The 23882-nt window shown below is 45.8% G+C and overlaps 1 protein-coding gene across 1 annotated transcript; it reads right to left on the minus strand.

Annotated features, from left to right (window-relative positions):
* Nucleotides 1-7970: 7970 nt before the first annotated feature.
* Nucleotides 7971-20382, minus strand: LGALS9 (galectin 9). The gene is made up of 9 exons (XM_067537707.1): nucleotides 20318-20382; nucleotides 18005-18093; nucleotides 17319-17529; nucleotides 16601-16720; nucleotides 12984-13034; nucleotides 12122-12166; nucleotides 10789-10877; nucleotides 9252-9414; nucleotides 7971-8450 (listed from the first exon to the last, which is right to left on the minus strand). Exons 1-9 carry the CDS (start codon nucleotides 20354-20356, stop codon nucleotides 8304-8306), a joined length of 954 nt encoding a protein of 317 aa, XP_067393808.1. The 5' UTR covers nucleotides 20357-20382; the 3' UTR covers nucleotides 7971-8303.
* Nucleotides 20383-23882: the final 3500 nt, after the last annotated feature.

Genomic DNA, 23882 nt, shown 5'->3' on the forward strand with positions numbered 1-23882 from the left:
CCAACAGTTGAACATTTGTCATCATTTTCAAACCTCAAGGGTCCAAATGCTCCTTCTGATGTATGTCAAGGCACGGGCATATAGCATTTGGACCCTTAAAATCTTAGCCTTAAAAAAAAGTGCCTCTCTTTTCTTATTTAAATTAAGCCTTTTTTGCTATTTATTCCATGACTTTTTAATGTCTATTTTATTATAACCTTGATGAGAATTAAGATGCAACTTATTTTTAATGCAAGCTAGAAGAGGATAAATGCTTGCTGTTTTTATAAATGATTTAGAACAAATATTTTTATGAAAAGGATTGTTTATAGGTAGATATATTTATATTGAATTGTTTTACTGTGTATATAATACCCCCTTTAAAAGCAAATCACTTGACGGGTGTGTTGCTTTGAAATGCCGGTCATGCTGATTTCAGTTTGTAGCGAAGTTCATAAATGGAGAAATAGAAGCGTTCTAAAGCTGGACTATTTGTTGCCCACCAACTGAAAAGTTGCAGTTGTGAATCCTGCTTCATAGGATAGCACTCAGATCGGTGTTGCTGCTGTTACAGAGCCTGTGTCGACACGGCTCAAAAATGCATATGCACTTTGTATGTTTTGAATTCTGTTTTCAATTTGAAGGATACCGTTATAATAAATGATGCCTTTATAATGAGAACAATGTGTGTTTGTGGACTAGATTTGAATGTGGGACAGGCTATTGACTGCAGCCTGCAAAGAGATCTGTGTGGGTGACCCTGGAACTTCAGTGGGAGCAGGATTGGGCCCTAACAAGTTTAGAAACCCCCATCACCCATGTACGATGCTCGCTTACATGAGATCCATACCTGGCTCACCCACCGCTAGAGCATTCATGGTATTTCAAACCCCAAACATTTTGTAAAGTTTGGAGTCAGGCTCCAAAATCACCAGACTGTCTTTAACCATTGATTTTTTTTAAATGGTTTCTTTTTATTTGCCTTCTAGTTTTTAACCCTCTTGGGTACACCCAGGTCTCATTTCCAAGCTTTTCTACAAAGCCATGAGGGCTATAAACTAAGCTTTCATTTAAAAAAAATAAAAGAAAGAAAGGCAGCCCGATTTTCATGTTACTGCTTGCCTCCAGGACCTGAGACTTCAAGAAAAAACACCAAGTGTTGTGAGAGCCAGCACCACTGCATTTAGTATACACACTACCGCACAAGCCATTTCATTACAAGGTCAGAAATCAGGGGGCTGCTGAGCCAGATTAAAGACCCACAGTGCAGGCAGTGTATCAGAGAGAGGTCAAACCCAGAGCAACAAATGAAGATACATGCCAAGTATTGCATCCAGCCAGGTACCAAATATACACATGAGCGTGCGTATAAATTCAGAAGGATTCACAAATTGTCCATTCCGACTTTTTAAAGAGACCTCCCTCCTCCATATTTGTTCTACTGAGACTATCCATCACTTTTTGATTGGGGGGGGGGGGGGGGCAAGGGAAATAGGATGGAGTCATTCCCCTCTCCCCCGAAGAACTCACCTTCGGTCAACAAAATTCTCCCTTAGGAATCCAAATTCCACTCTCAGGACACCTGAATATCAGCTGAGTCACACGGGCATGAAGACCAGTAGAAGGTGGCACTAGGCCACTGAGCTCCTGCGTGTTCCCGGTCCTCCTGAGGGAAAACATGACTGACTCTTGTCAGTCTTGCCTCATAGGTTATGTTTTCTAAACCTTTAATCATTTTTGTTGCTCTTCTCTGGACTTTCTCCAATTTGTCCACATCTTTCCTGAAATGTGATGCCCAGCACTGGACACAATACTCCAGCTGAGACCTAATCAGTGTGGAGCAGAGCAGAAGAACTACTACTCGGGTCTTACTTATAACACTCCTGCTAATATATCCCAGAATCATGTTCGCTTTTTTTGCAACAGCATTACACTGTTCATTCATATTTAGCTTATGCTCCACTGTGACCCCTCCAGATCCCTTTCCGCAGGACTCCTTCCTAGGGAGTCATTTCCCATTTTGTACATGTGCAACTGATTGTTCCTTCCTAAGTGGAGTACTTTGCATTTCTCCTTATTGAATTTCATCCTATTTATCTCAGACCAATTCTCCAGATCATTCTGAATTAGAATCCTATCCTCCAAAAGCACTTGCAACCCTTCCCAGCTTGGGATCGTCCGCAACCTTTATAAGTGTACTCTTTATGCCATTATCTAAATCACTGATGAAAATATTGAACAGAACCAGACCCAGAACTGATCCCTGTGGAACCCCACTCGTTATGCCCTTCCAGCATGACTGTGAACCATTGAGAAGTACTCTCTGGGAACGATTTTCCAACTAATTTTGTACCCACCTTACAGTAGCTCCATCTAGGTTGTATCTCCCTCGTTTGTTTAAGAGAAGGTCTTGCAGGACAGTATCAAAAGCCTTGCTAAAAAGTCAAGATATACCACATCTACCGCCTCCCCCTATCCACAAGGCTTGTTACCCTGTCAAAGAAAGCTAACAGGTTGGTTTGACATGATTTGTTCTTGACAAATCCATGCTGACTGTTACTTATACTGCTGTCCTTTACAGAGAGTCCTATTCCATTCATTCGGACGGTGTAAATCCCCGTTCAGCTCCACGATGGAGTTTACATCAGCTTGAGAGCACAACGTAGTGCAGTAACTGAAGTCAAGGTCCCGCCGGTGTGTCCCTCCTATGGAAATGTGAACAATTGCGCCCTCCTGTGTCTGTGCCAAACTAGACTAAGAGGAGCAATTGTTTCTGGGTCAGCAGAGTGGTTGCAGGATTTTCCACTGCTGACCCATTCAGGCAGTTTTAATGTGGGACTTTCCACCCCTGCCCATCTTAATTCCACCATTCCAGGAACTTTCCATTAGTGGCAAGAGGAAACGGGGCATTTACAGGAAGGGATTAGAAACAGCAGTGGTCCATTCTAATTCATTGTGAATTTGCTTCTTATATAAACTGATCCTGACTGTAAATTAAGTCCCAGCGGTGGTGAATGGTCTGAAGCTTTACATAATTGCTTTCAGTACAGGAATAAATGGAACAGATAAAGCGTAGATGTGAAGGTCAATGGATGGTTATTATATTTCAGGACAAAAACCAGAAGTTTCATTTGAGACAACAGCAGCATTATGGAACATCTTTTGAAGCTCGAAACACGTTCAAACAACTTATTGTACAGTTAATGAGTTCATTATAGCCCCCCGTTCAGATAGGTACTTGTTAAGCACTTGCATAACTCTCAGCATGGGTAACTCCTTTAAACTCAGTGGGCCAGTTTGCATGCTGAAAGTTACATGGGTGCTAAAGGACCCTGCAGAAAATTCAAAGCCAAGATTTTAAGTGAGTCATGAGTTTTGAGTGTCCAACTTGAGTCACGTAGAAGGAGCCTGACTCTCTGAAAGTGCTGAGCTCTCACCTTCGAAAAATCAGGCCCCTTTAAGGAGTTTTGAGTTGGGCATTCTCAGAAAAAGAAAAATAAATAAAAGCACCCCAAAAATCACTAGCCACTTCTTAAAATCTTGGCCAAGATTTTCCACATGCGTACACATACTGGTACAGTCACCCAGATACATACTGCCCTTCATACACACTCAAGACTATCATGTAACTATTCTTTTTTCTTCCTTTATTTAGAATTGTTCAGGAAGGAAAGTTCAGTGGTTAAGACCTGGGTGGGACTTAAGAGACCTGGCTTCAGTTCCTGGCTCAGCTACCGACTTCCTGTGTGACCTTCCTGTCATTTAATCTGCTCTGTCTCAGTTCCTCAGTGTAAACGGGGAGGATACTTCTTTACCTCAGGGAAGGGTTGGGAAGATAAAATCCACCCATTATTGTGAGGTGCTCAGATACTACAGTAGTGAGGCCATATAGTTACTATGCCAGACAGGAAATGAAACATGTCTTAGCTGTAACTTTAATGTTGTAGGGCTATGAATTTCTCACCCAAGCTAGGCATGCACAAGTTTTAGGATCAACGCAGAAGAGAATGGAGGCCTTTAAGACTGAGCTTTTGTGAAAGTCCTAAGATTTTCCCCTTTTGCCAGTCTCCAGCTTCACATAGTATCCGATTGCCATGTCTCATAGCACCCCAGGCCAGCCAACGAGAACTCCCTTCTGCCTCCAGAATTAGAAGCCAAGCTTGCTTTAGAGATCAAAATTCTCTCAGTGGGAGAGGTGAGCATCACTTTCACGACATGCAGCCTTGACGACTAGCACCAAGGCACTAAAGATCCCATTCCACCAGGCGTTTGTCAAGGGGGTCACCTGAACCAGGTACCTCGTGAAGCCAACTCAGCTCAGGCAATACAGAAAACAAGTTAACGGTGAACTCACAATAGCCAGTGGGGAGTTAAAAGTCCAGAACATAAATGCTAGTCCTTCAGAGACCCAAGGTGAATACTGTCAAGGTTAGATCCCTGACCAGGCCAGGCAACTCGAATTAGGGCAGGGAGAGACTTCCCTGCCCTGCCTTCACCCAGAAGTGACCTCTGGTAGAAGCAGCCAGCCCTTTTTATCTGGGCTGCTGGGCCCTGATTGGGCTCCGCCTGCTGCTGGCGCTTCTTGGTACCAGAGGACGAACTCTCACTGGAAGGCCTCTCTAGGAAACTGCTGGAGGTTCAAACTCACTGCTCTTCCCTTCCAGCAGGATGCCTTCATGGGAGGGGAGGAGTGTCCCAAGGCAGCTGGGCCTCCGGCAAGGAGCAGCAGAGACCTGGTACACCCCATCCCAGTGCTGAACATTCCAGTTCCGATTCAGCAAAGCACATAAGAACATGCTTAACTTTAATCCAACTGAAGTCATGTACGTGATTTGGTGCATCAGGGGCAGGGTTCTTAGCACCTGGTGGGACACAGCTCCAAGCTTGGGGTCTGATCCAAAGCCAACTGAAGTCAATGGGAGCCTTTCTGTGATCAAGCTCTTTTAATTGTAAAATCCTTGGAACAAAGATTGTGCGCTCCTGTATGTTTGTACAGCACCTAACACAAGGAGCCTTGATCGTGACTGGGACCACTACCACAGCACAGTTAATTAGTAATAATATGGAATTACAAAGTTACATTATTTTCCCTTCCCCTGTTATAAGCTGGCATAGGTAAACCTGGTGTGCTTAATTTTTAATCCACTGGAGCATCATGGATTCGAATGTTTGATTCAGACACAACTGGGTTTGTATTCCTTAAATGGACATAGCAGAAAAAAGGCACAGGAGATGTGTGAGAAAAATTTCAGTTAAAGAAAAAAAAAAAAAAAGTAATGGTATATAACTATCACACACAGGTAGCTGAATATTGGAGAATACTTATACATATCCCTAATACATAGCACAGGCTATCCTCAGGTAGAAATACGCTTTTAAACTTCATTCAGCCTCGGGGGATGGAAAAAGAGCATTGTAAATTACAGGGGAAAAGATATTTTTAAACTGAACTAAGTTTTCCAAGTACTTCGAGATGTTAGAAACACCAGACAGCCCCGGAGGATCTGCAAATTCTGCATCTCTAATTAGTGGCTCTTTAATCCAGCATAACAAAGTCCATTGGCTGGGAGCTGAAGTGGGCAAAATTCAAACTGGAATGAAGGTGCATGTTTTTAAGCAGTGAGGACAGTCAGCCATTGGAACCCATCACCACAGGGATATTAAATTCTCCATCACTCCGAGTGTCACGGGGGGCCACTCACCACACGTGGTGTCCTGTCCTGGCGGCACTGAGGAGTAGCTCTTGCCAGGTGCTGTCCTCCTCTGGTGGGGTCTCTACTTGTGGTCTCTTTCACCCTGTAGACCTTCTCCCTCCCAGAGTTACAGCTTCCTGGTCATGGCTTGGCCTTCCAGCCGACTCACTAAGGTCCTCTCCTTACACGGAAATCAAAGTCCTTCCGGACCAGCTGGTCTCTGCAATGCCCTGCGCCATTTCCCAGTGTCTAGTAAGGAAACCCAGACCCACCTTCTACACTAGGTTCCAGCCCAGGGAACTTCTAACAAGCAGCCAAGGTCTGTACAGTCCTACCCCTTGCTGTTGTTTACCTGGACTTCTCCCTCTTTCTCTGGGAGGAGGGAGCTTTGGCTGGCAAAAACAGAGTGACTGTAGACAACTTCCTCGCCACCTTTTGTTACTCACAGCTCCTGGGCTTTGTACAGGCCTCTCCTCTCTCCCCCCTCCCCTCGTTCCTGCCCAGCTGAGCCCATTTTCAATTAATGGCCTGCTCCCTTCAGGTGCAGCCTGGGCAGTTAATTGGCCTGCCACTGCAACCCCTCCAGGCCCGAGTTTCTGCGTTCTCACTGTAGCTTGCTCCGCTTCAGTGTTCGTTTCTGCGTCTGGCTGGGCTCTCTCTTTCCCAATCATCTTATCTGTTACCTCCTTACTACCCCCTACTGTGTGTGTAGGATGACTACAGGCCAGGTCCATGGGTCACGACGGCCAAGTCTATCCGGATACACTCTGGGCCCCGGACACCCACTCCTGATTTCCTACTTCACTGGGGTCCCGGCCTTCCCCTGAGGTAACCCACTCTCTTTCTTAAGAGGGAGGTGCCCCTTTATATGGCCAACCCTCCTGGTACCTAAAACAAACCCTTTGTCCTTCAGCCTTCTCCTGGGCTAGCCTTCCCCCCTCAACTCAGAAATGGACACCCCCCTGCTCAGGTGCCCCTTCAGACCAGAGGCAAAACACACCTCTCCCTTTCCTGTTCTCCCCCCAGGTTGGACTCTTTGGGGCTTTCTTGTTTTCCTGCCTTCTGGGTGAGGCTCCTTGTCCCTGCGCAGGGAGGGGCACTCTCTTTTTAGACGTCCCCTTCGTCCGCAGGCATAACACAGCGTAGGCCGGGCCTCCAGCCTCTTAGCCCTGGTACCTCCCTTCCATTCTCACTCCCTGCGGCCTCTGCTCTCACTCTTCTTCCTGCAGGAGCTGAAAGAAAGACGCCGCTGTTCAGCTCGCGGGGTCACATCGTTTCGCAGGGACCCATGTGCCTCCCGCCGCCTCCATCGATTCTCCTGCATTTGCCTCAGCAGGGGCTGGATCTGTCCCTGCTGGTGATTGGTCCCTTTCTGCAGGGGTGGCCATTCCGGAGTCCAGCCTGGAAGGTTATAAGTGCCCTCTGCAAAGATGGCTTCCACAGACTGCAGCTCCAGTGTCGCTTTCCCTTCTTCTTCTATGGCTCCCCACACTCCTTTGTGCCAGCGGCGACTGCCTTATGTAGTTCTTTACAGGCCACCCCAGTCTCTCAATCTCCTCTTGTATCAGGCAGGGCTGCACGCCTGCTTCTCCCCCCATTTGTCACAGGGTCCCAGTACACCGCCTTGCACCCAGCAAGTGACTGCAGACAACTTCCTTACAGCCTACAGCTCCTGGGCTTTATGCAGACCCTTCCTGTCCCTGCCCACCTGAGCCCATTTCCAATTAGTGGCCTGTTACCTCTCTCCATCTTCAGCTGCAGCCTGGGCAGTTAATTGGTCTGCCTCACCACTGCAACCCCTCCAGATCTGTGTAGTGTGGACACCCCATCACCCAGAGGCTTTAAATCAAGACTGATTTTCTTTCCGGAAGATCTGCTTTAATTCAATCCCGAGCTTCTGAACTAGCTGCAGGAGTCACGTGATGGAATTGTGCAGGTCTGTGTTACACAGGAAATCAGACTAGTTGATCACGATTGGCCCTTCTGGCTTTAATTCTTGAATCATAGCCCAACGCTGTAACTCAGCTGTTCTGATCTACTACCGGTACGGATGCACACTCAGGCAAGCCAGGTGTGAATCTATAGCAGCTTGCCACTCAGTAATGTCCCATGCGAAGAAAGTGGCGGGACTTTAATGTGCAACAAGCTGGTGCACTGTAGATTCAGACATTGGCTTCTTCCACAGTAACTTGCAATGTAGACATTCCCAGAATCTTTATCCATCAAGGTGACAATACTTAACCCTACGCGTGAAAGCTTTTTTAAGGAGTTCTGAAGAAACTAACACGTTTTCTCCCAATGTTTTAATATGAAGTTTAATGCCTAGGTCCTTGATGATTCAATTACAAAAGTAAGGAACATAAAGTATCATCACAGTAGAAAGGCTTAAAAACAAACAATCTGATCTGAACAGGAGCAAAGTTCCAGCATATAAAAAAATGTATGCAAAAAGCATACGCTGGTATTGTAAAAGTAGCAGGATTGCAAGGTATTACCATTGCAAGTGATTATAAAAAATAGAATTAGCTTCTTGATTCAATTTCAGTAGCAAATTCCCTGGTAAACTGCTAATTTTAGGAGGCGTACACAGAAGCTGACTGTTATATAAAAATTGTGTGTAGGATTTCATCTTTAAACTTGAACATAGGTCAGCTTAACATCACCGTCTACTTCCAGCCTGTCTATCTGCTGCAGGTTAGGAACTCGATGGTTGTATTCAAACTGGTGTTGTCCATTCACAGCCACCTTAAAACAGTGAGCCTCGCATAAAATCAAGATCTGCAAATGGGGGGGGGAATAAAGAGTGAAGAAATCCCACAAACAGGCTTTTAGATCAGAAATGAGTGTGAAAAAGTAATAGCTCTGGAGAAACATACAGTAAGCATAAAATATATGCATTTCTCTCTCTCTCTCTCTTTAAAAAAATACATTTGCAAAGTTGTGCTTGTAAACCATAGTAGTCATCCATCTAGTACAATGGGGCAGTGCGATCTGGCAGACAGACCACTGGGCTGGGGTCAGGGGCCCTGGAGTTCTGATCCGAGCTCTCCCAGGTTTGCTATGTGCAAGTCATTTAACCTCTGTGTTTAGGATTTCCCATCTCCAAAATAGGTTTATCAGTATCTTCTCACCTACCCCAAAGGGCTGAGGTGAGGACTGGCTAGCTGACTGTGTGAATGGATGGTAAAGCCTTCATGTAGCTAAATGGAGTGAAATTTCTATCAGATGATAGCTGGTCACTGGCTTATTCCTTGAAGCATAAGGACTCATAGTCCTTATATTGTTATCCTGACTATGACTAGTGATCTAAACTTTCAAGAGTGACTAGGGATTTTAGCACCTCACTTTTTTGGCAGTCAGCTTGAGGCATGTTGCAAAGGCTTAATTTTCAGAGCGTGCTAAATTCCTGCCCTCTGAAAAATTAGGCCCCTTTAAAGGGTCTCAAATTGGACAGCCAAAGTCACTAACCACTTTTAACAATTTACGATGCTAAGTGAATGTAAAGGCCTCGAAGGCCAAAAGCAAAACGTCCTTGTCAATTACTGTAATGAGCAACTAGTTTAAAATGTTTTCGCTCACCATGAAGTTCTGTCCACGGAAGAGAGGCATCCCACTTGGTAGACCACGCTCCTCTGACCCCCAGGACTGGTGCAGAAAACTATTGCGGACAATGGTGTTCTCAGAGAACCTTGGGTTCAGATGGAAGGCAGTATCTCTGCCACAGTTCAGATTGACATGGAATCTAAACATACAGGAGATGAATTGCGTGCATGAAACCCCCTCGCTTTTAAACAAAGGAACCGACATTCACTACAGGTCTAACTGGGGAACACAGTAGGATTAACTAGAAGATGCACAGTGTAAAATGAATATCAAGCGCCATAATACAGTGCATGCATTAAGCCACTTAAATAAAATATGACACCCTTTAATTTTGCAGCTGCAATTTGTTGCTGGTTCAATTAGTTAATAGTTGGCACCAGTTATATAGTGGTGAGTCATTTACTGTCTAAGTTTCAGAGATGCTGAGCAACTGTAGTTCCCCTTCACCTCACAAGCCAGTTGTAAGCAACCCACTCCTCTGAGAATCAGGTTATCAGTTACCTAAATGTGACTACAAGTCAGGCAGTTAAATTTTGCCATCTGTGCTTGCAATTCATTATTCTCGCTCTTAACTGCTGATGCAAAGTAAAACACTTGGCTGAGTCCCCTTTAAAAATTCTGCCTTTAAAATCTGACTCCTCATTATTTTATTAAGGATGTTAAACACGACAAAGAACTTGGCTTAATCTAAAGGTTTGAAAGCTTTAGCTAAAATACATTTGGATACAATGTACACTGGCACCTTCAAGTTGTACCGTCCTCTCCTGGTAAAATACCATTGCATTTTCAACATACAATGGCTTGGCTGAAATGTTACATACCTAGGATTAACACAGTGCAACAGCACTTCTCATGAGATCTAGAAAGCAGGCTCTGTCTTGTTTGGAAGAACTATTTTCCTCCAGTCTGCAGAGTGAAAATGTCACGGCTGTGTGCGCTGAGTGAACTAGCTGCCCAGGGGATTCCAAGAGTGTCTTGTGAGATACTTCAACTCAGCTAGACACCCCTGCACTCACATCACGCATCACTGAAATCAGTGGGAACAGTGGACAGCCCAGGCAACATGTGCAGTCGGGGCTAAAATATGCAAACCGAGAGCCAACTCTCTGTACGAGACGGGCTGAAACTGAAGTCAGTGGAAGGAATAGTGACCGAAACTGATTCAATGAAGTCAATGGAATTGATCCAGGCCCCAAAACTGTTAAACAACAACTGTACAGGCCAACTGGTAGTGGCCTGCTATAGGCATACAGGCATGTCGTGCAGCCACTGAGGGGAAAGAAGCACCAGCCAGTTATAAAGCAAAAATAAGGATGCCAGTTCAAGCCAATGGGAGCTGTGTTCGTATGCAGAGGATTGCAGAATTCAGTCCTAAGGCAGCTGTTTAAAATATAGCAATGACTGCGTGCTGGGAAAAAAAATAAACCCCTCACTGAGAACTCTATCTTCCCTGAACGTCACAGAAATCTCAATCTGGCCGCAATGCAGACACAGAGCTATTTCTGCTGCTTACCTGTTAGCATCAGAAGGAACGGTTCCCGTTACTACGATAGATCTTGATGGATAAAGCCCTCCAGCAATGGAAGTGTGGTATGGCACAGTCTAGTGAAAGATTCAGGAAAGCAGGTTGAAAAAAATATCAATCCCAACGTGTTTGCATCCTTTTTATTTTCACCCACCAGTGGGAGGCTAAACAATGCACGTTGGTTAAAGCAAAAATGACAAATGAAGTCAGACAGATCCTTAAAAAAAAAAGGGTCAGGATGTTTCAGGTCCATTTAGGGGTTGATTCTTTCATCTGTAGGGAGCACGAGTCAGCTTGCAACGCATTAGGCCTGCACTGTAGGCAATGCATCAAGCTTCCGACACTAAGGCCGTGTCTGTACTGAGCTGGGAGGGCGCGTCCCAGAGCAGGCAGACAAACACACGCTAGCTTTGTTTAAGTGAGCGAGCTAAAACAGCAGTGTGGCCGGGGCAGCAAGGGCTAGCTATCTGAGCCCACACCTGGGTGGCGAGCCCAAGCCTGCGTTGCTGCAGTTACGCTGCGGATAACGCACTACCTTAAGCGGAGCTCGCGTGTATTTGTTCAACAGGGCTGAGAAACAGGCTCCCAGCTGCCAGGTTGACACACCCTAGGGGCCAGATCCTCAACTGATGTAAATCAGCATAGCTCCATTGCAATCAATACAGCTACACAGACGCTAATGCAGAAAGGAGGCTGAATTTAGGCGATGAGACTCTGAGAAAGTGTGAGATTCTCTTCTAATGTCACTGTACACCCATGAGACTTTCAACTAGAGAAGGGCACCAAACCGTAACATCACATCTGAATACCCATGAGCTCCAGCAGAGTGTAGTCAGTCCTCCTTTCTCTGGAGAAGACCAAACCAAAAACCAAATAAGCCAGAACCCTGGCAACGTTTGGATCTGGGTATGAATACTGCACCTTGGGCTTCATTCTGACATTCTTCCATAGAGCAGGTGCAGCAAGGGAAGTTGGTCTTTTTTTTATTTTAATGTTGTCCTTTAGTTTTATTTAATTCAATCCCCCTCACCACCAAAGGAACGCCAGGTATCAACCAAAGCAAGCAGGCTCACCAGTGCAGGTATATGGAACCTTTCCCGTAAGAAAGCTGTTTCGTAGACTAATCTTTCAGTAATCCAGTGGGCATTATTCTTTCCCAATGTGACCATTCAGATAAGTCATGCCTCCTGACAATCTTTTGGCTCTTTGAAATCACATTCTCAGCCGGAATTCTTTTTCGCCTGATCTTTCAACACTTCAGATTTAAAAAGGATCCTTCTCCCTGTGACCCGGACCACAAAATAATGTTATAAAGACTTACATAAGTCTGCGGCTGGGATGGTCCAGTTGGGTAGGCGGCATATGGCTACAAACAAAGACGAAAGGAGAAAAGATCTCACACATCTAATCAGGCAGCCCCGGTAGGCAGGCAGAGTTAAAAGGAAAGGGTGCTTACAGATTCTGTGAGAGCCACATTTCCAATTCCTAAATGAAACCCACTCATTTGTTAACGATGCCTTACTTCTAAGTGTCAATTTTAAAGGCTGAAACCACACCAGGATTTTTAAACTGGGAACGGGAGGAGGTTCCAATGTCATAATTTTGAAAGGGGATATAGCGAGAACCCTTATTAGACATTTGGTTCACTAAAGCTTCCTATCTGTGCTGCCTAAAGAAGGGTCAGCGGGACAAAATCTGTTCTTGGTTACACGCATGCAACCTCACTGAATTCTGAGCGCAGAGTTTTCAGAAGCGACACACAGCAAAGAAAAGGGCCTGATCCTGAAAGGTATTCAGCACTTCTTGGAGGGGATTCTCAAAAGCAGCCTAATTCTACTCTCCTCGACAGCAATGGAAGTTGACTGTCCTCAGCATCTCACAGGATCAAGCCCCAAGACAATCATTTCACATTCGTATCCATCCAAAAGCACCCAATCTGGAGTCTTAATATTGCACATACATGAACAAAAAGGATACAGAACAAATCGGCTGCTTTCGTGCTTGCTTTAGCAGACCTGCTCTCAGTCACATTGCTGTAGTAAAATCCAGACTAATGCCATTCAAACAAAGTGAATTATTCTCTACTTACATGGTGGAAAGGAGAACATTATTAAGCCCATTGACGCAAGCAGAACAATCTTTTTTCAATTAATACAAATGGATTCTGCATCACTTAAACTCACATGATATGTGGATCCAGGAGCGAACTGTGTCGGTGGGAAAACTGCATTGGTCTGAAAAGTGAAATACAATCTTGGTAAGTAACAAATAAAAACATAGCCACTAGGAGGCACTAGCAACACAGAAAACAGGTGAATCTTTGTGAATGTACAAACTAACACTGAAAAAAAGGCCTGAAGAAAGCTCAGCCAGTGGTATTTTTTTCTCTCTCTTGGCATACTGCAGTTATTGTCTTTGTGTGCTCTGACAATATGTTTCTTTCTAATAAAATTATTTAGGATCCTGTGGCTACTGAACAATGCTTGCTTCAGATTTTTTTTGTGGGGTGAAGAAATAAATGTAGCTTGTCAGATTTGCTCTGTTTCCCAACTTTGGTTCATCCAAACCAACAAAAGGAACAAAGTGCAAAAAGGAAGTTAGATGAAACAGTTACGACCCCAGTTAATCTAGGACACCTGGCACCTGGGGGCGAAATATTATGAAAAAGAAAAAATTAGTCCAAAATAAGCTTATAAAGCAGGTGTTGTTATCACTAGGCCACACTGTCTCAGAGTCAGGAGACCTGGCTATGGACTTTTCCACGAACTTGATATGCAGCCTTGGGCAAATGCCACGCTTACTCACAGTGAGAAATATTGTACTCCATGAGTACTGGGAACTGGGAGTACCCCAACAGGAGTAAATACGGCCCTCATTGGGCCCTAATTCAAGAAAGCAACACTGGTTGGGAAGGGTGCTTAAGCATATACTGATATCCCATCGAAGTGAAAGTGAAGATGTGCTTAAAGGTTTCTGTTTTTGATTCAATCTCCCCGTTTTATAAACAGAGATAATACTTACAATTGCCTTGTTGTCGGAAGAGGAGTATTTATGCTATAGGTACTAATGCAGAAACAGTTACATTTCCTGCAATACAGTGGACTAGGTAGACAGTTAGGGTAAGATATTTTGGACATAGTTAGACACTTTAAGTAACAGATTTCCACTGTGTTCATGACAGGCACCCGCCCAGAGAACAAGGTGGATTTTCATTCTCAAGCCTGTCCTTCTAAATCTTTTTGTTTACATCGATGCTTCTTTGAAAAAAAATGTATTTTATACATATGTGGTCATGAATTTTTCAGCAGTTATTATACCAAACAAATGTGACAGCACTGGTAGTAGGCAGGCATGGGGGTAAATATCCTCAGTATTCCTGTGATAGTCCTTTTAATCCACTATTAGACGCTTTAATGTGTGTCAGATAATGAGCCTGTGTTCTCTAGGACTAGTTTGCACCATCAAAATTATTTCAACCAGGAGTTAAAAACAAAACAAAACTAGATTTGAACCAGATCTTAGCATCCTGCACTCTATTCCTCCGAAATACCCTCTCTTGCGTCATTTCTCAGCGGAGACTATGACGTGGCGAGAATTTCGCCGGCGGGTAATTCAAATGTTGCCCGCCAGCGGAATTGAGTTTGACACCCCTGATAAAGATTCCCTGGGTGCACACCCTAATGAAATGTGCTGTGCACCCCTATGCCCAGCACTGAATTATCAGCACCCCTTTGGCTGCAGTTTATCTGAGCACTACCATACTGTAAAAGAGCAGAGGATACAAAGAAAGCATGTAGTATCCAACTAAACTACAGAGAGAATTCGCACAGGAAGAATTAATGCTTGCAAAAAGAGCCGTGACCTTTAAATAGGCAGAAGTGGTTAGCATCTAGGTTTCACATCTGAACGGAAACTTTCCCCTATGCTGAGACCTGGGGGGGGGGGCGCGGCGCGGGTTTGCCTTCCTCTGCAGCACGGAGTGTGGTTCACCTGCTCAGATCAAGGCATATCTCACCTAATAATTGCCTGCCATTGCAGGGGCCAGTCAGAGCACACACACACAAAAACAACACACACACACACTTTCTTTTCAGTATTGCAGGCTGGGAAGTTGCTGCTTTACTGAACTAGATGTAAGCAAGGTCTGAGTGACACTTCCCCCTGCTCAGCTGCTGAACTTTATTTGCCTGAGCTTTGTATTTTGCGTAACCCCAACGAGGGGCTGAGAATGGTGAGCAATGGTCGATATGTCTGGTGTTGTGTTACAAATCACTTTTGTGTTAACTGCAGGGGTAAGGAAATGCTGTCCTTAGATTGTGTGGGCAAAGGGCAGCAGAGCTGCGTTTAGCCTGATCTGCTGAAAAATTCACTCTCATCTAAAGAGCCCAACAAGGGTGGTGGACGGATGTTTCAGCATTGTAAGGGCAGCAGGCAGGGGGGTGAGAAGTCTTCTGTTGAGATGGCACTAGCCCTAGCAAAGGGCTACCCTGGACTGACTATCTCCTCCCACCGTTAAAAGGTAGAATTAATTATTCTCTTGAAGTTTTTTGTTCTGCTAAAAGCAGGGACACGGCTCCTGTGTCCGCAGAAGGTTTTCCCATGAGCTGAAAGCTGAAATTCACTATGAACTAAAATCACTAGGCAGATGGGAACTTGCCGACGGCGGGGGCCAAGAGCGGTTGGCGCCTGGAGACAGCGGGAGCAAGTAGGAGGACTCGACGAGGCCCGGAGAGAGCAGCAGAGGAGGCCTGGTCAAGCCCACATCTGGCAGGAGCCTGCAGAAGGGGACTGGCTGAGCCCCCAACGGAGAGGTGGACACTGCAGCTCCGAAGGTCAGTACAGGGTGGGGGCTCGAGCCGCTCTGGTGTTCTATCATTGACAGAACCCTGCCCTTTGCTGCCGCTGGCTCTGCCTGGTAGCAGGGTTACATATATAGAGAGTGGGGGTGAAAAACACACTGACTAAACAGGAAATAAGAGAGGGGTGACATATGGCTCAAACGATAAGGCTCTGTGTAACCCAGTTAACCCCTTTACTGCAGGTAGTTTGGTTTCTCACATGAGACACAGTTTAGTTTCCAGGGGACTGAAATGTTTTGGCCTAGCTAAAGTTTTTGCACGTAATCCAGAGGTACCTGGGTGAAAAGGAATGACTTCTGATATTCAGGAGCTCAGACTAGATCGCCCCTTCTGGCCTTAAAAAAAGACATGAAACTACGACGCCTCTTCTTAACCCCCTGCTAGGGCATTGGTCCACTACTGATTCAGAGGAAATCAGAATCACCCACACTAATTCCTGTAGCACCTAAATGGTTCTGTTCAGTAAGTACAGGAATACAACAGAGGATTTTTTTTTTTTTTACAAAGGAAAATAGTGTGTTTAAGAGCCAACGGTCCAATCCTGCCAGGACCCCAATGATTCCTGAAAGGATCTGAATATCCTCATCTCACACTGAGGTCACTGGCATTTTTTCCACTGTTGGTTTAGCTTAAGTTCAGTTCCATTGCTGGTAGCAAAATTGGAAAGCCCTAGCACAGATAAGCACTGGTTTTTTACCATCATATCATCTAACACGTTCTTGTATCTCTTTACTGCCACGTCATGTTGCCTGTCCTCTGTTCACGCTAGCGTTCTTCCCATCGTCAATCTAACACTGACAAGACCAGTTGAGGATATTTGGCACCTCACAGGAGGTAATCAGATTCTCGCTGGATCACGCCCCAAATCTCTGCAAATACTACAGTCACTTCAGTTCCCCTCACAGTTATGAAACACGTTAATAGATGCAAACGGCACTTACGGCAACATCTTGGAAGTTGATGACTGCCACTTCCACATCCCCAGACACAGCAATGGTGTCCACTCTGGAAAGTGGAATCCTATGTTTGTACTCCACAAAGTGACTTCCATTTACAGTGACCTGCCAAGTGTAAAAAAATCAGAAGTTATTCTTTTGGAATAGAGGAGAATGTCTCATGCCCATAAGAAAACATAGGGTTTTGTTTGTAAAATTATGAAACCTAAGAACAACAGAAATATTTCTATGAAGTTTTACAAAAATCTAGTGCAAACCATTCAAAATAAACCAACATTCCCCTGCAGCTTTTGCGGCATAAACATTACAGCACTGTGCTAGAGCATGAGACCCCAAAAGTGAAATTCACTAGAAAGTGACTAAGAACACAAAACTGACTACTCTTTCCATTATCCAAGTGGATTAAGGGCCTGATCTTGCAAACACATCTACCAATGCTTAATTCATTGAAGTCAATGGGACTGGTCACATGTGTACAATTAAATATGGGCACATGTTTTCAGCATCAGGGCCTAAAATGCAAAAGTTAATACAAAGTTTTAGTTCACTCTCATTCAAATCAATGGAAAGACGCCCATTAAAGATTCCCTTTAAAAGGGAATTGTTTTAATATAATTCTTTAGCGGTGAGACTGTTTTTTTTAATTACAGAATAGCTATTTTAAAATTAATTTGCATGTAAAATATAATATTAAAAAAATTACCAGGAATGAGTTGTATTTTACCAAAATCCGAATCTCAAAGGGGTGACCTTTAAAAAAAGGCATTTGATATTTTCTCTCCTCTTTTCCCCAACTCTGTCTTTCGAAAGTATTGCAAACCACATATCCACCCTCTTCAAATCGTGGGTTAAAATGAAAAGCAATATCAGACTTAGGATGCTGGGAGGATCCACACTGAAAGTTTATATGGAACCTGTGAAGGAAAAAAGTACGTAGATGAACCAAAGTGACCATGGTTAAGAAATCTATTGTGGTTTCACTACTACGATATTTGTGCATTAAAAACTCTATCTTTGGACACCAATGAGACACAGAATATCAATTCCATGAAACATATAGACTATGCTGGCCAGATCCAGGAACTGGGATCACTTTTGAATTTGGCTCTCTGAGCTGTCAGCAATGCACAATTCACCGTCCTTTTCATACATGATTTCTGCAAACCAGCACCTCTCCATGCCTATCTGAGCAACTCTGTGTCAACAGCTAATAACTGAATCAGTATTTCTGGGAAAGGAGGTAACTTTAGGATATACAAATTCCTCTGAGTCAATAAAGCTACCCTTGTGCCCTCTTCCTGGTACTGTTCGACTGAGTATGTTCTATTATTCTCAGCTGTTGATCTTAGACACAAAAAATGGACCACTTGTAGTCCTAAAAGCACAGACCTGCCACATGCATGAAGAACAGTTCCACTGATGATAACCATCTTTCCATCCTGGAGACCGCCATAAATAGGGCCAGTAAATGGGACAGACTGGGGAAGAGAAAAAAAACAGAAAAAAGCAACACAGTGTAACTTAAAAGGTTACAATATTTGCCCCACGTGGCTAATCCTGAATCCGTGTTCATCTAGTCATTGGGCTGCGGCTTTAGAGTCTTCGGCAGGTGACTTGCTACAATTCCCACCTGACAAACTGAGATCAGTATGTAGCAAAATTTCTCTCGGAGGACAGTTCCTAAAGAGCCTGGCCTCCTGTCTAAAGGCGCATGCCTCATAGCCCACCTCAGTAAGCCGAAACTTTGAGATCTATGAATCTATGGATGAAAAGTGCCCTATGAGAGCCAGATTTTATTATTATTATTATTATTAGTGCTGTCAGTTTATTGACCGTGTCATTACAACTGCCACTTAGCAGTATCTTATCTTGAGTAACTAAGTGCTTGGTAAAGATAAGTGACAGTGCAATAATTAGTAGTCCTATGGTGTCATTTTATTTTGTGTAGCGCCTCTCCTTCACACTGTGGGACAAAACCAACCCAGTTTTACTCAGGCAAAACTCTTACTGATTTGAACAAAGGTCTTGGTGAAATTAGGAATGACTAAAAAGCAACAATTGATAGATATAAACGTTAAAGTACGTGATTTTTTTGTACAATTGTTACACTTCTGTCTGTCTGTTGTGTGGCTCCCATTACCACAGTATCTGAGCACCTCAGAATCTTTAATGTATTAATCCCTACCTTTGCCTGTGAGGTAGGGAAGACCTAATATTCTCATATTTCAGATGGGGGAAACTGAGGCACAGAGAGACTATGTACCCCACCTGAAATCATACAGAAAGTCTGGGGCAGAGCAAGGAAATAGATCTGGGTTTCCCAAGCCTCACACTACCACCCTAACCGCCGGACCATCCTTCGAGATTTCATAGGGAACCTGTGATCAACTTCTTAACTGCAGTTTCAAGACAGGCAAAATATTTCTCCTAGCTTTCTATTTCCACTTAAAACCCAGCTCAGTGTAGTTATTTGTACCTGCGCAAAGTGGGGGTACAATGCTACTGTTGGCACAGATTCTGATTTGACAGTGTTTTGCACTCTGCTGTAGAGGAATACACAAGGAGCAGGACAGAAGACAATCATATTTGCTAAAGTGGCTTTTTTCCAAGAAGTTGTGAAATGCCTTAATCCGAAAGCAAGAAATAGAGTCACTGGGACAAATGCATCCCTGGTATTATTGGAGTTTTCAGCAGGGATGCCTAGAACCCAACGTATTCTCTAAGGAAGCCTGTCCAGGATCTGTTCCATGAACCCGTTTTGCCTTACGAACCCTGACATAGTAGCCCTTTCCATACCACACCCAGGACACTTGTGGCCAGATTTCCCAAGTTATTTAGGTACCTAAAGCTGGTGATGGGGGCCTAGTGGATTTTCAGAAATGTCTATGAGTTAGCTGCCTGGAGAGACGAAGTGGATGAGGCAATATCTTTTATCGGATAAACTTCTGTTGGTGAGAGAGACAAGCTTTGGCGTTACACAGAGCTCTTCTTCCGGTCTGGGACAGGTACTCGGAGTGTCCCAGTCAAATGCAATGTTGAACAGATCGTTTAGACCAGCGTTTCTCAATTCAATTTCCCCGCGGAACCCTTTAGGCTCTGTGGGGAAATTACACTCATACTCGATACCCTCCGCCGAAAAATCCGGGACATCTTCCCTTTTTCGGCGGCGCGGAGAACAGCTGCTCTCGGCAGAGCGATGTCACTTTCTCGCGGAACCCTATTGGTTCCACGGGACACCAATTGAGAAACACTGGTTTAGACTATGCACTGACTACTGATGCGAAGAGACCATTCAAGGGGCCCCAGTTGCTTTAGAAAACCCCACTTGGTGCCTATCTGTGTCTTTGGGTGCGTTACACATCTCTGGAATCTGGTCCCAGACCACTTTCATCAGAAAGGGACGTGGGGGGCAGAGACAGCTCCCAACCCAAGCAGGGGATGAACAGCTTGGGGGTAAAAGAGAAACCCAAGGAAGGTTTCAGCTGCTACGAAATGGGGGTTGGAGGAAGGGTCAAGATATAACTTTTCTTCCCCCCCAGATCTCTCTCGCTTCTAGCTGCAGGAGGGGAAGGTGATTGATTGTCCGTGTTCCCTGCCCCCACCTCCTGTCCCCCATCCCCCAGGGGTGCCTCTCCCTGCCCCCCAGCCAGCCCCAGGGGCCCCTCTCTCTGTGCCCCCTCCCCGCACCCGAGGGAGACTCACCGGTTTGAGGTGGGACACCAGCAGCCCGCTGCAAGCCATGAGAGCGACTGGAGCAGACGGAGCCCGGCCAAGGCGGTGCAGGCGCCGCCGCCAGCGGAACTGGGGGGGGAGGAACCGACCGTGGGAGCTGCGGAACCGAGAGGGCAGGCGGGTTGCGCAAGCCGGGGGGCGGGCTGGGGGGCGCAAGCAGGGGGAAAGGGGGGCGGGCTGGGGGGAGGGGGTGGCACAGGGGGGGAGGAAGGGGGGCAGGCTGGGGAAAGGGGGCGCAGGCTGGGCAATGGGGTGGAGGTGGGGGGAGGGAGTTGCACAGGCTGGGGGAAGGGGGACACAGGCTGGGCAATGGGGTGAGGGGGGGGGAGGGAGTTGCACAGGCTGGGGGAAGGGGGCGCAGGCTGGGGGAAGGGGGACACAGGCTGGGCAATGGGGTGAGGGTGGGGGGGAGGGAGTTGCACAGGCTGGGGGAAGGGGGACACAGGCTGGGCAATGGGGTGGAGGTGGGGGGGGGAGGGCAGCAATGCAGCCCGGGGCTGGGGGGCACAGGCAGGTGGGCGATCTCAGGCCGGGGAGAAGGGCCCGGGGGGAGAAGTGGAGCCAGTAGTGGCTGACAAGTTGGCGGGGCCGGGGGGGCCAGGCTGGGGTGAAGGTAATTAGGAGGGGTGTACCATAGGCACCGCCCAGCAAAGGAAAGGGGCACAAGATGGGACCCACCTTCACCGGGCTGGGCCGCGTGGGAACGGTGGCAAACCGGTTGCCTCACCCAGGGCAGGGGGAGGCGGGCGGGCGGGCGACCCTCCAAAACACAGCGCCGGCAATGGAGGCCTCGGCGTTGGTGCCGGCCATTGCTAACACGCCCCAGCGTTACCTGCGCATGCCGGCCACGTGAACACAAAGGGTTAAATGCTGAGCCGCTGGCTTGGAATCGGGAGCCCCGTCCTGCAATTGAGTGAGGGGGTGGGGGAAGCTGGGGGGGGCGGCACAGGCCTAGAGGACGGTGGGATAGTGTTGGCGGCCTCTCCAAACCTAAGCCTGGCGACCTGGGCTTCAGCTACGCCCACCTTGTAAAATGAATGGTCTTGCACCCATGCCACAACGAGGCTCTGGCTCTGACCCGTCTCCCTGGGCAAGTCTGCAGGCCTGAGAGGTTTCTGGGGCGAGGCAGAAGACCGCGTGTGTGGACGGTAGGTGAGTGTGGGCTTAAACCGGAGTTTGAGCCCAGGTTTACTATGCAGTGTAGACACACCCACAGCGGTTTGGCCTGTTTGGTATGTCTACACTGTGGCTGGGAGCGAGCCTCCAGCCTGGGTAGACAAACGTGCACCCAAGTTCAGACCCTCCCGTCCTCCTGGGTCCGTGTCAGGTGACTAGCCCCAGCCTCCGCCACATTCATGCTGTTATCGTTAGTGTTTTACCTCCAGCTCTGTTAGTACAAATCTTGCTTCCCGGCTGGAGGCTCCCTCCCAGCTGCACTGTAGACAATTCCCAGTCATTTCAGGAGGGAAGGAGGAGAAGAGATCCCATGGGAAGAAGGGGGTAGAGGAAAGGGCAGGCAGGGAGAAGGAAGGGGGTGGGCACAGAGGCAAAGACTCTTCCCTAAGTGAAACACAAATATTTTGTCAAAAAATTCCCAACCAGTTCTAGTCCCCAGGACATTAATCTGAAAAGTGGGCTGATTCTGAAATGAAAACACCTTGGAAGATTTGAAAACCAGAAGGGGACTCAGAAGATAGCTAGTGAAGGAAACAGAATGAGGTCAATGCATCCCTACTTCCTAACTCAAGAGTCCACACCTGGAGATGGATGCCCTAGAAATGTTCAAACAACGGATCAGAGGTCACAGTAACTGTACGGGTTTCAGCGGAGGAAGAATCAAGGTCCAGTACCATTGACTGTCGTATGACTGCACTAAACAGTAGGTCCAGGTCCTAAGAAAGCAGTGTTTCCAAATACCGGATATCGAGTTCCCATGATGCTATTGTGTTAAATGAATACTGAAACATTCCATTTTTTAATAGCTGGGTAACTTGGAGTCAAACTCCTTTACGTGAGGGTAAAATTTGGTGTTAATTAAATCGAGGTCAGTGGATTGACACCAGTCTGATTGAAGAAAACAGAGCTTAACTTTAAGTATTTTGGAGAAATTCAGTGTTAGCACAGTTGCATAACTAAAGTCACTAAGAGAGAATTTTAATGTGGGCTGAAAGCTACCGAGTTCAGAGCTCGATATGGATTTCGAAAGCACCATCGTTCAGATACAGCCAGTTGGGTCCAATTGTGCAATGGCCAGGCTGGGAAAATTGTGGCTGAAATCGCAGCATGCATTTTCACATCCCTTTTCTGCTGGGATAGATGAGTTCAGTGGGTGAGGTTATCAGCGAACATAAATCGGCATGGCAACAATGGACAACTTGCTAGCCAACTAGCTGGCGGCATAGAGACCAGTGTTTCAAATTCCTGCCCAGTATCTAAAGATTGACTCCTTTTTAGCCTCACCCTTTTCCACTTCAAAGTTAGTTGTTTGCATCCCTCTTGCCCTGTCTCCCGGAGGGTAGGTGATAAGGAATACCAAAATATGAAGCATTGGCCCAGTACGCTTTCAGTTGCATATAAAGAGGCCCACACCTAAGGGCGTGACTCAAGTATTCAGGATTAGAACCTGGGCACATGTAAATTGGTATAGTGCCAGTAACGACAGTGGATTACTCTGGCTCACATTCACTGCAGATTCACTCCCCAGATCTGTCTGCCAGGCTCTCTGTCATCACATTCAAATCTCCATTTAAAAAAAAAAATCATCACTTCTGCTTTTTGACTCATGAGGGGTGTGTGTGTTTTGGGGGGAAAGGGGGTGTTGATGGGAAATGAAACAAAGCAAAGGTAATAAACCTATCAAGCTGGTAGGTATCAGCTGAGCAGACAAATGACTTTTCCAATCTTCATTTTGCCCTGCTGCTTCAATGTCTGTATTGTCATAGAAGTCTGAACTGTCTTCTATTAGGATTAATCTTTCAAGGGTCCTAATCCCTTCTCTTTTTTCTCTTATATCTTATGTCTATTTCTTATGGGCGAAGAGGAGCCGGAAAGGGAAACCCCATCTCTGTCTTATCATTATTGTCACCCTGGTGCTCTTTTTTCCACCAGTCACCCTTCCTGTATTTATGTTTACAACCCCAGAAGTGCTGCATTTAATGGTGAGTGTGTATACTGCAATGTGAGGGAGACTATGTGGTCTAGAGAGGATTGGGAGACGGGAGATCTGGGTTTTATTTCTAACGTGTCCACTGACTTGGTGTGTGACATTAGGCAAGTCATTTCAGCCCCGTGTTTCTCCTCTCTCTCATCTATTTAAGGTGGAGCATTCAAGAAATACAGTCTCCTATTACGGGTTTGTACATTATCTGGCATAATGAATTCCTGGGCCCTCTAGGTCCTACTGTAATAAAATAATGTATTTGTAAAATACTTTGAGATCTTTCAGGACTAAAAGGTGCTATCTGAAGTGTAAATTATTCAGCCAGTATAGAAATCTGCTCCTATTTAAATTAAACTAACAAAAACCCCACAATTT

Source organism: Emydura macquarii, unplaced genomic scaffold, assembly GCF_026122565.2.
Source record: "Emydura macquarii macquarii isolate MOO-44397 ecotype Brisbane River unplaced genomic scaffold, CSIRO-AGI_Emac_v2 contig_450, whole genome shotgun sequence".
In the NCBI taxonomy this organism is placed as follows: domain Eukaryota; kingdom Metazoa; phylum Chordata; order Testudines; family Chelidae; genus Emydura; species Emydura macquarii.